The sequence below is a fragment of the Anser anser genome (genome assembly GCF_964211835.1).
Source record: "Anser anser genome assembly, chromosome: 3".
Classification (NCBI taxonomy): Eukaryota; Metazoa; Chordata; class Aves; order Anseriformes; family Anatidae; genus Anser; species Anser anser.
The window spans coordinates 60,303,812-60,320,014 of NC_139722.1; the positions used below are offsets into that span (position 1 = coordinate 60,303,812).

Consider the following 16,203-nt stretch of genomic DNA (forward strand, 5'->3'; position numbering starts at 1 on the left):
AGGTAGCACTTCCTAATTAGAACATTTACAACAATAATCTAAACACTGTTCTAGAGATCAATTTCAATTTGCACATGCTTTATCATACCTTCCATACAAACTCGGATCTAAGGCTTTTGATCCATGTTCCTTTACATTAAGCCTTACCAAAGGCATGATAGCAGCGGCATTCTTTTCTTAGCTTTGCGTGCAGTCTGTTAGCAGACTTGAGGTAAGAAAGCTTTCTTTAGCTCAATGAGAGAGCTAACTTGAAAGATACAATCCACAGAGAACCTGGACTGCCCACTAATGTCTTCACAAAGCAAATGTGGTAAGGTAAACAGCACAAACCTGGCAGTGCAGAGATTACTCTTCCCAGCCCAGAGGCCAGCAGACCCTAACTGCCTGCTGGCTGATTGCTGTACTTTTACAGTTCTTGTGCAAGTGCCCTGGAAGATTTTTAAGATGTGTAAAGAGAGAAGAGACAGAATTCAATGCTGCTATGTACAGAGGTGCTTTGGCTGTTCTGTACTCTGGGCTTGAATTTGGACGCTAGTCAGTAGATTTATATTTGTAATTAAAAGATGAAAAAGAACCAAACAATTTATTTTCATGGGCTGTATATATAATGAGTAGCTTGTATTTTATGCCTTCAGTGCTTTCTTTTTCAGGAGGATTGTGTGTTTGTACTTGAGCTATTTGTTTATCTCTCACTGTGACTTTAATTCTTGGAATCACATGGGAGTTCTGGATACTGCTTTTAAAAATAGAATTTGTTTTGTTGTTAAAGACTTTAACAAGTCACTAACTCTTCAAACTCCTTAATGATCAAGATGTTGTATTTTCTTACAGGTTTGATGTGCCACCACTTATCCTTTTTTCAATGGATGGTTTCAGAGCAGAATACTTGCAAACTTGGAGTTCTTTGCTGCCAAATATTGAAAAACTCAGTAAGTTACCACAAGTGCTTTGACTGTTTTCTTTAAAAATCTGCATGCAGCCTCTCTAGTCCCTTTTGCTGCTCAACATGCTGCTCACATGTTGCTCAACAATAAGAAGATCCTAAATCAGGTCTCCCTTATCAGTTGTATGCTTATATTTCACATTCTACAGTAATTCTTGTATTCGAGTGCACAGCAAACGACTCTTTTTTAAGAAGGCCATTAATATTGGTCTGCAGTGTTTTATTAAATAACTAGTTTGAAATATACATTCAAATACAGTTTAAGGCTGAAAAATAGTTCCAGCAAAGGATTTCATACATTTTCTGTACTCCAGTAAAAATTCTATTAGGTAAAGAGATCTTCATTAAAGTATAATACTAAGAAAAAATGCATTAGGTTATTGGGAAGTATCCCTCAAAGGTGCACTTTTCCAAGTCAGATATTTTAACAGATTAAAAAGAAGTTGCATATTTAAGAGAATGACAGTGAATATTCTTATCTTAGACTTAAATATAATGTAATTTACATATTGGTATAAATTAATGTATTGGTATAACTGCAGTAAGGTTCAAGCAACTGTGTCTCAGTATTTCTTTAGTTTGTGCTGTAGAGGGCTCTGAAAATTGAAAACCATTAGTGCACACTTTGTATTCAAATTTCCTGTATATTTTAGAGCTCAACTCTCAAGATGCTTTGTACCTGGACAAAATCTCTGCAAATTTATTCATTTCTTCTTAGCAGTAATAGTCTAAATTGACAGTGTTTGTGTCTGTTCTGAATATATCATGTTCTGCTTACTGAATAGTAAACAATCTTGTTTGTGGATTACAAAAGATATCCAGGAGCCTGAACTTAAAACAATGTGCAAATGACTTCTTGTGCAAATATTTTATTCTTTGCTGTCTTTCTGACAATGGAAGGAATTTGAATCAGTGAAGGAACCATGCATGAAGAAGTCAGTGTTCAATTCCAGTCTTTTGAAAGAGGTGAAAAGGAAATGCCAATTTGACATAAGGCATGAAAACCATGCTAGGTGTATGTTTCCAAGAAATCCCTTTAAACAAGATCAGTTCTAATTCAATACTTGTGGTCAGCTTTAATATTTACTTATGCACACTCATGCTTATATTTCTCAATAATCTACTGTGGGTAGAAAAGGGAATTTCCTTTCTTTGCAAAAGGAAGACTTTCAAGCTGATTTGTACCATAAAATATTTCCTCTCTAGGACTCCATTAACCTAGCATTTTCAAGAGAGCTAATCAAGCAAGTTGTTACAGAATATATGTTATGAAAATAACTCCTTTACTGTTCAAGACAAATCTGTAAAAAAATTCTTCTGATTTTCTCATTTGTCAATTATTCAGTCCCTCTTTAAACATTCTTATAAGCCTTTTTTTCTGTACAGCACTGGAACAGTTTTGTTGAATATCAGGCTTTCAATTGTTTAGTTGAACTTGTTCAGTTAAAATCAATTTCTATTCTTTAATGGAAATGCTTTATATCAACTAATAAATTGTGCTTCTGTGTGAATCAAATAATCAGCTGACTACAGATTAATACAGAGTTGTTTCTCCACGACATGTTAAAAATGGCATTAAGGCATCTTAGAGTCTTCACACCTTTCCTTTTGTGGATAAATAAGTTGAATTGCAGTGCATTTAGCTATTACAGATGTTCAGGTGTGGTAAGTGCCTTTGAAAATTAATTGCTGAAAAGTGGCACAATGGTTGGAGAGAAAGAATCAAGGAATCATCTGCGTTGGAAAAGACCCGTAAGATCATCAATTCCAATGATGACCTTATGTCCATCACTGCCAAGTCCACCACTAAACCATTTCCCTAAGCTCCACATCCACACGTCTCTTAAATACCACCATGGATGGCAGCTCCACCACTTCCCTGAGCAGCCTCGTACAATGCCAATCTTTCCGTGAAGAAATTCTTCCTAAAATTTAATCTAAACCTCCCCTGACGCAACTTGAGTCTGTTTCCTTGCGTCCTATCACTTGTCACCTGAGAAAAGAGAATGACACCCATCTTGCTACAAACTCCTGTGCCTTCAAGTTTTCATTCTTGAAGCATGTCCAGCCTTCCTGGGCACTTGGTATGGGATTCAGTCCAGAGCAGGACACCTATATTTAGATATGTTCTTGGAGATATCTCCATATATCTACATGTCCATTGTAGTCAGTGCACTTAGGGTTAGTACAGTCTGTGCAATATGGTGCAAGTGCCTAGAGAGCATGTCAGCTCAGCCTACAGAGGGTGCCACAGGACTGGGTGGCTTTCGGCATCTACGTCGGGGCACAGGTCTCCCATTGATTTTGCATCAAAACTGCTGGCTTCCTGTACACGTCTTGGATATCTGAGGGTATCTAAAATGGCATTGGACTCCAGTGCTGTAGCAACTGAGTCCTTCTGATCGCCAGACAGCTCTGCAGATTGTCTTGCCTGGTCTGACCTGAGGCTTCAGTCTGGTTACATAAACATATATGTCCAGTGCCACTTTGGGTGATTTGAAGTACGAGAGACGTCTATTTAGGTTGGCAGACCAGATGCAGGAGCAGCACCTGCAGACTGGGCAGAATCATTAAAGATGTCTCAAATGACCTCAGGCATATAGGGTTCAGGCAGATGAATTGAGTGTCCTGTGTTCATTGATGGCAATGGAGCGTAGACCTAGCTCACAAGGAAACACCAGAATGTATGTGTTTTATTTTTGGGTCAAATTTCCTGTCTAATACCATAGCAACTGGACAACTGAGCAGCTGGCTGTGGTGATTTTTGTTGTTTGTTTTTAAGACTGTTAGTTTTCAATTTAAAAAAAAAAAAAGGAAATTTATATTAATTCTGTAATCTGTTGCAGAAACATGTGGCACACATTCAAAATACATGAGAGCTGCTTACCCCACAAAAACTTTTCCAAACCACTATACTATTGTCACAGTAAGTGAGAATTTGCTATTTGTACTTTTCTTTATCTATATGACACAGAAAAGATTTTGTGGTACCAAGGAATTAACTAATCTTTTTGTGGAACATGGGAACTCAAGCTATAGAAGTGATATATAAAGAGACATGCTGAGATAGTACATGCAGCAATGTAGAAGAAAGGAGGCATGCCTATGTGCTTATGTAGGTATGTTATCTGATTCTGGCCTATGAACCTGTTATTCCTGATCTTTGTCAGTCTAATTGGATATGGGTGAATAGGGGTGAGGGCGCTGCCACTTGATGAGTGTCTGTGTTAGGATGAGTTTGGCAGCTGATACATAACCATGTGACATATCTGATACTTAATCTATAGCATATCAGCTTTTAACTGGATTGTGGAGAAAACAGGAAAACTGAAAGGGAACTTGCAAGGCACACTGAATTCACTGGAAGGAATCTGATGAACTATGTGAGATAGGAAATGTATTCTGTTTCTGTGATAAAACAGCCATAAAATAATTGCAATGCTGTGTATTGCAACATAATTTAGGTTTCATTTGGTTTTAAGGTTCATAGTTTTATGTTTGTTTGTTTTCATTTTGCAGGGATTGTATCCAGAATCTCATGGTATTATTGATAACAGCATGTATGATGTAGACTTGAACAAGCATTTCTCACTTTCAGGGACCGAAAAATTCCAGCCTTCGTGGTGGAAGGGACAGCCGGTAGGTTTACCTCTATTCATGGTGTTCCTCTATGTCTAAGGGATCGTGTGTCACGTTATAAAACAAAACAAAAAGAGAATAAAATGCAAAATTGTGTGATATACATGCAGTACGTGCTAAATGTCCTGTAGGATTCATATTATAGGCTGCCTTCAAAACAGTTTTCTTTCTGAAGGTAAAAGAACTTTTAAAATGTTGACTCAGAGACTTAAAAATTTCTCTTCACTTGACAATTTCTGAAAAATCCTTAAATATTTTGGCTGTTATTGTAATGGAATTCTTGCCACAGGAAACCTTAGTAAATTTTTGATAGGGTTTTGTTTTGTAGGTTGTATTTGTTTGTTTGGTTGGTTAGTTAGCTTTTGACAATTAGCTAAAACAATGAAATTTGCAAATCTATTTCCAAAATATATCTATTTAAAAATACACTTATAAAGTCCAGGCATATAAAAACAAGGAATAGGATAGCAAGAAACTTCATTTCCAGCTAAATGAACACTTCTGTATAAAATGTGACTCATTTCATCAAAAAAACCTACCTCCTGATTGTATCTGTGGCTATGGCTAATATTATTAATTTACTAGAAATACCAAGTAGTACAAAAATAGAAAAAAAATATTTACACATGTAGTATATGCTTAATGTATCTATTTAACCTACATATATTTAATCATATACACACATACAGATTATATATTTATATATATATGTGTAGTCGTGTTTATAGTATACTCAAGTACAAAAATCTTGGTGCTGTTATTTTCTGAAGGATTCAGTAGGGACCACAGCTGCACTCTTGAAGAGAAATATACCCCATAATAATAAAATTATATAACAAGAAACCGTATCTTCCATCTTCATGATTCATTCCACTGGATCCACATATCCATTCTGTGGGATATGTCATTGGGAAAAAGGCCACACTACCTGTTGTCAGCTATGGAAATACCTGTATGTTTTTTTTTTTTTTCCCTGAGAATTCCCAAGAAACTGCAGCATACTCACTCCCATGCTACCAATGTTTCTTCAGAATGTGTACACAGAAAACAAACTTCAAATCTGATACATTTGTTAGGCAACATGATGATTTGTTAGGTACATGATGTATGAAAGAAGAAAGAAATGTATGCCTGCAGCCCATATTTCTGATCCAATCATGCATTTTGATTCTGGTGATCTGAGGTCCTCCAGTGGTGTAAATGCAATAAAATAATTTGTTTATATCTTTATCCATAGGTGTGGCTGACAGCAATGTACCAAGGTTTGAAAGCAGGCACATTCTTTTGGCCAGGCTCTGATGTTCCCATTAATGGTACATACCCGGACTTGTACAATATATACAACAAGTAAGTTTTTATAAGGCTTGTGGTAAATTCCCCTAAATTACTCCAAAAATACAAATTGTCATATAACAGTTAAATACCTAAATAATTAAATTTAATAATTACATTTTTAAACAACAGTCTGAGTGGCAACTGCCATGTCACATAGTCCTGTGTTTGCCATGGAACTGCCATTAATAGTTAAAATTTCCAAACCCATTTAGGTGATTCACAATAAGAAAGGCAAAATGTACTGTATGTTCTCCTCTCCTAGATGGTTTTGAAAGTTTCAACCAAGTGCAAACCACTAATTTCCCACTGAGAAGGCATCCTGTAAATAATTAGTAGCCACCTCCAAGCTATACCAAAGACTACAATATTTTCACACATAAAATCTACACATAATAACTAACTCTTTAAAAGTACTTGGACTTGATAATAAGTTTTCAGATAACCTATGCCCTAACTAACTTGGACACACTGGCAAGAGGTTATAGAAGGCAGAAACTAATTGAAGAAAGACACTGCATAGGGAAGCTACTGAAGGAAGATGACCTTTAGACCAAGTAATTTTTCATCTTTTGGAAGGCATTGGTATTAGCGAATTTTTTTTTTTTATTTTATTTTTGTGATTTCAGTAAATCTCTCATGGTTCTGCACATTCTAAAGTTAGTATATAATTGTAAGGCTGTATTGATAACAAATTACTTATTACTGGTATCTTACTAAGATATGTCATTCTTGAACTACAAGTCATTGACTTTATTATGTTACTAGAGTAATATAGTAATATAGTAACTAGGTGGACTCTTTCTCTGTACTTAGATTCCTTGGAATTAGGAGGGCAAATCAGAAAGGGCTTGTTGACATACCTTTTTGTTTGTTTGTTTCAGTTCAGTTACATATGAAGAGAGAATTACAGGAATACTGAAATGGCTTGATTATAGCAAATCTGAAAGGTAACAGTAATATCCTAGTAGTTTGTAAGAATACAGCTTAGAATGGTTGTAATACTTTGCTGTTGAACTTTCTATTAGTGTTTCTGAAACGTGGAATCTCCCTCGCCATCTCAAATGAGAATTTGCTGAACATGAACTTGTAGTATAAGTATAGTTAACGATTTTCAACATAAGGTTGTAGATACAAAAGGTGAAGAGGTGCATATGTATCTGAATGGAATGTACTGTTGCTTAAGTTTTCCTTTATTGTTTTGTCTTTTTTTTTTTTCTTGGCATATGCCCTAGGTGAAACATGAAACATTCAGTTTCTAGTCTGAGTGTAGGATGAAAGATTTTGTATGAGAGGTCTTACAAAATAAAGGTTAAATATCTGAAAGTAATTGCAGGCAGTAATTCAGGATGAAAAGCAGATGTCAGTACTGGTAGTAGTGGTGTGGATATTACTATGTTTGCATGTATCAGAGAATGACAAAGTAGAAGACTTTTACATCTTCTAAATGACACGAGATTCTGAACCCTGTAGTGATCTAGGACTGTAACTTGGCAGTTAAGTGCCTAATAGATTTGTATCTGCTGCAGTTTAAATGAAATAATGACAGATTAAGAATCTTTTGTGTGTGTGTGTGTGTGTTTAAATAGAATGACAGATTACCGTGCTGATCTTTGTAACATGTAAACAACTGAAATCTTTTATATGATGATTTGTTACCAAAGTCTTCATATTTGCAGTTAGGAGACACTTTCTAGAGCCTCACCGCTTGAGCAGGATAAGGTCATTTTGGTGGTAGTTTCATTTGTATCTCAAGGAACAGCTTGCTTTTTACTCTAAAATCCTGAGGTTTTACAGAGTGATTTCTGGATACTATAAAAGATACTGGATACTGTTTCTTAAAATGTAATTCCAAATAAAATAGTCCATGTTGATTAATTACAAAACTCAGAGGAAGGTAGATGATTATAGTTACCGTTTTTGTTTTTTCTTTTTTCTTAAGGTTAGAGGAAATTACTTATAATTATGTTCGTATTTCCTTTTATTTTGTTTTAAGTGAGTTTTTTTTCTTTTTCCAATGCTGTCTCCAAATTTTCATAATATCTCCTTTTTATTTATTTGTAACTTGAGGCCTGATTTCTACACTTTGTATATTGAAGAACCAGATTCTTCTGGACATTCATTTGGACCAGTTAGTGGTGGCGTAAGTAGTTTTTGTGGTTTTTCTAGACTAAATATCACTAAAAATGGTGCCATACTATAAACTTATCTGATTTATAAACTTGGAAAGTATACTAGATCAAAAATTACCATGACTGTTTTCTGAGTTTTCATTAAGTTAGACTCTTGCTTGTGGCTGAGCCCATAGTTATGATTTCAGCAGTGTGTGTGAGCCAAAAGAGCTGTAATACAAACAGACTGGCAGAAAATCATTTCTGTTCATACTGTTGTTCATACTGTTCATACTGTTCATACTGTTAATACATAGTATTAAGTTTCAAGTTGAGTGCATTTAGACTAAACTGCAATTTTATTGGCAAGTGATATTTGGAAGCATGTGGCCTAGAAAGTTCTCAGAACTCTCTCTTATATATTCCATTCATTCTAGTTCAGTGTTTGTTAATTTTTAATATTTCCTTTTTATCTGCATGCATGAAAAAAGTTCAATCTTTAAGGAGTTTAGGGCTTATCATATCAGCTCCTTCCTAGAATGGTCTTGCGTAATAGCTTTGAAAATGATCTTCCACAGAAGGCCTTCTTGTAGTGGACAAGAACAGAAAAACTGATCTTTGTAGGACAGTTTTAGGCTCCTTAATTGAAAAGCAAATTCAATTCCTCTTTGTGCACAAGGGGTTTAAAAACCCTTGACTGTATGCATAATTGTATATGTGTGCATTGTCCTTGCATGCAAGATTGTCAAGAGAGTGCAGCTAGGGGAACAAGAAGGGTGCAATTCCTCAGACTGAGTAAGGTGTTGTCCTTTCTGTTTGCTCTTAGAAGGAGACAGTAAGTCAGCTATGCCACTTAGGGAAGAGCCATTCTCTGTGAAGATCTGCAGGGTGGGTTGTGATGGATTTCTCCCATATTACTTCAGAGGTGGTGTGGTGCTCCAAACTGCTCCAGCACGGGTCCCCCACGGGCGGCAACTCCCCCCAGACCCCCCGCTCCTGCGTGGGCTCCTCTCCACGGGCTGCAGCTCCGGCCCGGGGCCTGCTCCTGCGGGGGCTCTCCATGGGCCGCAGCCTCCTCCAGGCCACATCCACCTGCTCCACCGGGGGCTCCTCCACGGGCTGCAGCGTGGAGATCTGCTCCGTGTGGGACCCATGGGCTGCAGGGGGACAGCCTGCTCCATCAGGGGCCTCTCCACAGGCGAACTTCTCCATGCCTGGAACTCCTCCTGCCATCCTTCTGCACCGACCTAGGGGTCTGCAGGGCTGGTTCTCACTCCTCTCTCCCAGCAGCTGTTGCACAGCAGTTTTTTCCCTTTCTTAAATCTGCTCTCGCAGAGGTGCAGACATTGCTTATTGGCTCGGCTCTGGCCGGCAGCAGGTCCCTTTTGGAGCCATCTGAAACTGGCCCTTACGTAAGACAAGGCAGCTGCTGAATTCTTCTCACAGAGGCCACCCCTGCAGACCCCCACTACCAAAACCTTGCCATGTAAATTCAGTACAGATGGTCAGTGATTTTCTGTAGGAAGCTTGAAGGGACTCTGTATTGGAGAAGGGCACCATGTTTCGTTAGATGCTATAGGTAACAAGTGTATGTAAATGTTTTTGAAACGCTGCTTATTGTTAATACGACATTCTCATGCTACAATGACAGTTGCATTTAATATTATAAATTTTATATTTTATATAAATTGGGGGGTAAGGAAAAATTTATCTGAATGTGTTACATTTTTCTTTTAATAAACATATTTTAAAGCTAAAGTAATAGAAAAAATCTAATGTGAGTCTTTAAAATGCACTTAGTGTAGCAAATTCTGTGGTAGAGTATTTGGATTTTGCACATCTATACTCTAATGGTGATGGTAAATTGCACTGGAGCAGAAGAAATAAAGAAGCAATATGAACAGCATGAAAGCTGACAGAAAAACTTGTTTTTTTTTCAGACTTTGATTTAAGTGGTAACTTGATTAAGTGATAACTTGAAATCAGCAACAAAGGAAAGTTCTAATGAACCTTGTTTCTCTCACAGGTAATCAAAGCCTTAGAGCTAGCAGATCAAACACTAGGAATGCTAATGGAGGGACTTAAACAGAGAAACCTGCACAATTGTGTAAACCTCATTGTTTTAGCTGATCATGGTAATGTATATAGTTTTGTTTTTCAATGTAAACTTCACTGAGTCATTGTTTTCTTGTAATACGTGTGTTTACTAGTTTTAATCAATTTTATAAATCACTTTATGGTATCTTGAAATATAACTGTTTCTGTATTGTTCTCTAGGGATGGATATGACCTACTGCAGCCAATTAGAATACATGACTGATTACTTCCAACAGGTTAATTTCTACATATATGCTGGGCCTGCAGCTCGCATTCGAGCAAGCAATGTTCCTCAGGACTATTATACTTGTAAGTGTGGACCAATCCTGGGATTGCACAAGCACTGTATCAGGAAATAAATAAACAAACAAAACTTTCTGTATCAGGAAAAAGAAGGGAGAGAGGTAAACCATGGAAGTGCTCTATTCAGTGAGTTTAGAGAATTCATAAAGTATTCTAAAAGGCTTAATTATTGCAGATTTTAATGAAAAGCGGGAATCCTATTGCACTTTCTTTTATCTTTTCTAATTGTATTTGTATTTATAGACACAGCATTTATACAACCTGAAGCAGACTTTCCTTGTCTTAAGTAACAGACTAAATCAGACAGGAACAGAGTAACAAAGTATACTGAGGAGTCCAGAGGAGCGAATAATGATGTTTATTATGTGTTTTATTTTCTGTATAATTGTTGACTTATTTCTTCTAATGATCTTACTCTTTCTGAAAGAACTTGCCTTCTGTAAAATGCTCTGATTTGTATTTTAGAAAGCTAATGTCAAAAGACTGAAGTTACTCTTCTAAAACATGGAAGGTGAAAGTGCTAAGACAGACTGGATTCTTTGTGACTGCTGCTGGAATTGGAATACTAGACAAGCAGTCCAGGTCCAATTCAATGTAAAGAAGGTTCTATTTCAAACAGAGGTTCGTAGGGAGAAGAAAATTTGGTTTTCATGATTTATCAGCTTTAGGTGTAGGCAGTCTTTCTTGATGTACCCAAAGTACCAGGTATTGTCGCAGGCTATCATGTATACAGGCAGTTATTCTTGGAAACATAACATTCCTATCCATGGAAGGTTATGGTTACCATGATCTTCACAAGTTAACGAAGAAATTCAATTTTACAGGGAAAAAGTGTGTTGAAATTTTTCTCACAAGGCTTTGGACCTTCAACTGTTTTAATGTATGCTGATTGATCTTTTCTTTTTAACAGTTGACTCAGAAGGAATTGTTAAAAACCTCACAGTGAGTAAATATTTTAATATTTTTTCCTCGTAGTTCCTCTTAATAGGAATCTGATCAAAAAACAGAATTTGTGAAAAACTGAGATTACAGTGCCAGTTTAAATAGCATATTGTAATGTACCACAGGAGGTAGTTCTAGAAGTTGTTCAAAAATAGTACACAGATGAGTGCTGTGCTGTATTTCTGTTCAAAGCAAAGAAGTTTTCTGAGCTTCACTTTGAAATGGAAGAAATAGCTGACTTCAGATGGAGAAAGTAAGGTATATCTTCATTATGGAACAGAATACAACACAGTAGTGCTTTAAATAATAGACATCCTGTTAGCTCTGTATCACAAGGGCTGCACCCAGGCTAGGTTAAAGCAACTTTTCCATGCAACAGATTTTGATGTTGTAGAGTACATTGCCACAGTGTTCTGTAGAGGCTTACTATATAAATACAAAGGGAAGATTTTAGATGACTTTAAGGACAGGCCTGTAAGGGCTGTTAAACATGATGCACAAGTAAGCCTAGAGGAAGCTGAGCAGGTACAAGAAAGAATATTAATTTAATACTTGACTTGTTTGTACATGCTTTCTTTATACTTTGGTATCTGATTCTGACTACTATTGGAACAGAGTACTAGGCAAGGTGGACCTTTGGCATGAGGCGGTATGGCTCTTTTAGGATCTTTTATGGCATATGACTTAAGCACTTGCAGGACTTTTAGGTATGCTGCACTACCACTGGTCTCCATGGTGATAGTTCTGCCATACTTTGTGGATGTAGCACTTGAGAGCAGGTCCAAGCTTGCCTGTGTCTCCTGCGTAGACCATTGCTCCTTCTAGGTGTACTCTGGCAGTTGAGTGCTGAAGGATGCAAACAAATGAGTGCAGGATGGAGTGCAAAACACAGGAAGACCAAGACTGTTTCTTTTACTGAAAGGTGATAAGGTGGAACACTGCATATTTTTCTTTATAGTCTTTTAGATAGATAATTCACTTTTTTTTTTTTTTTGGTGGTGGTGGTGTTTTATATTTATTTATTTGTTTGTTTGTTTGTTTTTAATCAAGTTATACATTAACTTGTTATACATGTGGTATGAAAACTAGCATCCTTGTAGGAAGCTCGATTTTTTGTATTCCTTTAAATTTATGATTCACAGTGAATTAAAGATATAAACTGCTCACTCTCTCTGTATTGCCATAATTTTCCTTTCTTTCCTTCAATGGCAATTTGTTTCCTACTCTGTGACTAGTCCTAGTCCAAGCAGTGGATAGATGTTCTGATACTCCTAGAGCTGAGTATTTACTCAGCTTGGAAAATACTAGGCTGTCTCAGCTGAGTGTATTTCCAGTAAACCACCACTGGAGGTCTTCCTGTAACCTCTTGAATAACATCTGTGCCATACAACACGTAGCTTTTGCCAGCCACCCGAAGTCCAGAAAGCGGTGAAATTCCTGTTTAAATTCTTATTGATTCTGAATACCTAAGAACATGTCCTTTGTTCCAGCATCCAAAGCAGACACGGGAGTAGAATATCACGGGCTGGGAATAGAGGAAGGAGCTTTTTCAGTGTTACATCTTCTACCCCATTAAATGACGTGGAGCCTGTCATACCAAAGAGCGTTAGTGTGAAGGCAATAGCAGATTCTGCATGTTCTCTACTCTAGTTGAAACTGCTACTGGTAATAGTTACAAGGTGAGATGCAACATCTCTGTTTTGTAGGAATAATCTGGATTGAGGAGACTTCCTTTCCCCCTGTCTATTCATAGATAGTTACATCCCGTATTTTGTCTCTTTCAGGTTGTTAGAAGGAGGCCTTGGGGCAGAGAAGGAAATTGTGGATTGTATATTAATTAGGTCGATTTCCTCTATTTTTTCCCTTTTATTAAGTATCTTTTGCAGAATGATCTCCTCTCCTGAGCTAGCAAACCCACTAAATCCTTATTTGTTGTTTTTCACTGTGCTTCTTAGATAACTATCCAGGGACATTTTACTCTCATTTCATATATGAATGTCATTCTGTGCATAGTATAGAATTCTATGGCTCAAAGGTGAAGATCTCAAATCAGACTCCTAAGCACGCGATAGTTTGTGTGCTGCCTGTGTGATAAAACAGGTCCTCTTCTCTGGCTTAACCTGCTTTCTAGCAGCAATTCCCTCAGCATTTTAGCTGTTCTGTGTTGTCCCAGATTTCTGAACGGGATCAACACCTCTGAAACATTGCTATGATGGTTGCTGGCTGGTGGAGTGGCTCCTGATGATGATATGCAGTTAAATCTTTGCAGCATGTTGTATGGTTGTCATTAGGCTCTTGATGGCAAACTCCTTCATGGTATGCCTGTTAACACAGCAGTTATATTAACCTAGTAAATGTGGATGTTAAAGCTAAGGTCTGTAGCTAATAGGTGAGCACTAGACATTTAGATGTTCAATCTTGCAGCTAAAACTCTAGACTGTACTATGTTATGTATACTTGGTTTTCTTTGTTGTTTATTGAATGGTAAAGTAATAGACGATGGCAGAAAATCATGAACTACCCAGGAACTTTCTCTTGTAGTTTGTGAACTTACATACGAGATGCCAGTGACATTAGTATGGATGTATAGAGTAAACATTACTACTAAATGTCTTTCAGCCTTAGCAGTGCTTTTACCACAGTATTGGTATGCTTACTATATGTATTAGAGCAGTATATTTTCAAACAATTCCAAAATAAGTCGCTTTTCTTTCCATTGCCTCTTGGGCTGAAAATGAGGTATGCAGGGTTATTGGAGAAGCTATCTCTGAACAATATGATTTGTGCTTACACACCTGTCACTGTGATAATACTCAATGATGGATTTATTTTTGATACTGCACAAAACTCATGACTGGGCCTTTTCCTGTGTTGCAGTGCAAAAGATCCCCTCAGCACTTCAAGCCTTATCTGACACCTAACCTGCCAAAACGGTTCCATTATGCTAACAACATTCGTATTGACAAAGTTCATCTTTTGGTGGATCGACAGTGGCTGGCTGTAAGGTACCATCATGTTTGTGACTGTTTTCCTTTTCATTTCATTCATTGATGCCTCCTTTCTTGTTTTGTAAGACTTGCAGTGTTACATTTAATTTTTTTTCATGTGTAAAAATAATGTAAGCCAAGAATGTATTTTAGTATGATTGAAATCTTAACAGTCTAGTCAAAGAATTCTAGTACTCCAGAACAAATTTTTACAGGAAAAAAAGAAAAAAAAAGAAAAAAAAAACTATATTAAAAAAAAAAAGTATCAAAAATAGTGCAGTTAAAAGTGTTACGCAAATCCTTCCTAGTATCTAGACCTTTTCCTGATGTTAAGGTCATCCTGTCACTGTTCTTCTGGGCCCTTATGACTTCAGTCTGCTGTGCTTGTGGATATGGCCAGTAATTAGCGTTATAAATCCTTCATCAGTAGGAATATGATGCTTATGTTTCTTTTTTTTCACTCTGTGATCCTACTGAGGTCATTTTTATATGTATGCTAACACACTTCTATAACTTTGTCATTCTTCCCTGGTCTGCAAGTCAACACAATCTCATTCTACTGTTTCTGGTGTACTTTACATGTGTTAAATACTTGTCTTGTCTTCTCTTTTTTACTTCTAAATATGGCTATATTAGTTTCCAGATCTACATTTCTTTAATAACTCACCAAAACACTCGTGAGTTGTTTCTAGCCTTGGGGTCTCCAGAGGCCAGCTTGGGCAAGTCTGTTGTCATCTCATGTCTGTAGTCTTCTGTGTATCCCCTTCTCAAGGCCCTCTGCTACTGTACCAGGTCAGTTTTTCTCCACACTACATCATTACCTCAGAGCTGTAAATATCTCATTCTACACAGAATAACCAATTTTTACTGCTATCTGTATAAAAAACTATGTAAAACTCAGGACAAAGTTGGTGGCATTAGTAGCAATACTGTATTTCTTAGATACAGGGCTACAATAGCAAAACTATGATCTGACTTGTAGTTTCAAGGCTATTCAAATACTAGAAAATACCTGATCAGTACATGACTTGTTTATTTTAATGCAACCAAATAATTGTCCTGGACCTAAAAAGAAATGCCCAGGGAAAAATCATAGAATCATAGAATATCCCGAGTTGGAAGGGACCCATAAGGATCATCTAGTCCAACTCTTGGCACCGCACAGGTCTGCCCAAAGTTTAGACCATGGATAAAAATATCACATTCACCTTTTCTTTTTAGCTGTGCTTGAGTGTTCTTGTGCCTCTGAAAACAGGATACATAGGTCTGACAAGTATGTGTTGAATAAATATGACTATGTCTTTATCTTTCCAAGTATCTCAGCAACAGTTAAATTAATACAAGCATTAGTCACCATAAGTCAGACTATTTTGGCATGTTAATAATTCTATAACCCCCTCACACATACACATCTCTCCTTCACCCTTTTAAGATATATGATGAGATTGCACTCTCTTGTAAGGCAAAATCCCTTGCAGTCTTATTCGTGTCGTTCCACAGAAGATAACAGATAAGTTTTCCCATTATTACTTTTATATTATGTTGCTGATACCACAGAATATAACTGAAGAATTCTTCCTAAGCAGATTACACTGTTGTGAAAGTTCTTGCTGAGTAAAAGCCTCAGTTCAAAAACAGGCATTTATTCAATTTATTTTGAAAACATTGATTCACTGTACACTCCATAGTTGCCTAGTATACATTTTGTTTCTGTCCATAGCAAACTATGTTATAAGATGGAGAGTTCTTCATAAAGATGGACACAGGATGAGCAAAAAGCAGCACAATATTATTTCAGAGTCAGTTCTGAGGATGTTGTCCAGAGTGCAGTGATTCAGGATGACTCTTA

The 16,203-nt window shown here is 36.9% G+C and overlaps 1 protein-coding gene across 3 annotated transcripts in view; it reads left to right on the forward strand.

The window, feature by feature from the left end:
* The window catches only part of ENPP3 (ectonucleotide pyrophosphatase/phosphodiesterase 3), a 46,878-nt gene that overhangs the window by 13,918 nt on the left and 16,757 nt on the right, over window positions 1–16,203 (forward strand). For all 3 annotated transcript variants that reach the window (XM_083830696.1, XM_083830695.1, XM_083830694.1), the window contains 10 exons: window positions 832–929; window positions 3,790–3,869; window positions 4,463–4,582; window positions 5,820–5,929; window positions 6,799–6,864; window positions 7,985–8,057; window positions 10,052–10,160; window positions 10,303–10,431; window positions 11,336–11,367; window positions 14,245–14,372. In XM_083830696.1, the coding sequence (XP_083686822.1) occupies window positions 832–929; window positions 3,790–3,869; window positions 4,463–4,582; window positions 5,820–5,929; window positions 6,799–6,864; window positions 7,985–8,057; window positions 10,052–10,160; window positions 10,303–10,431; window positions 11,336–11,367; window positions 14,245–14,372 (945 nt within the window). The remainder of the gene's footprint in view (window positions 1–831; window positions 930–3,789; window positions 3,870–4,462; window positions 4,583–5,819; window positions 5,930–6,798; window positions 6,865–7,984; window positions 8,058–10,051; window positions 10,161–10,302; window positions 10,432–11,335; window positions 11,368–14,244; window positions 14,373–16,203) is intronic.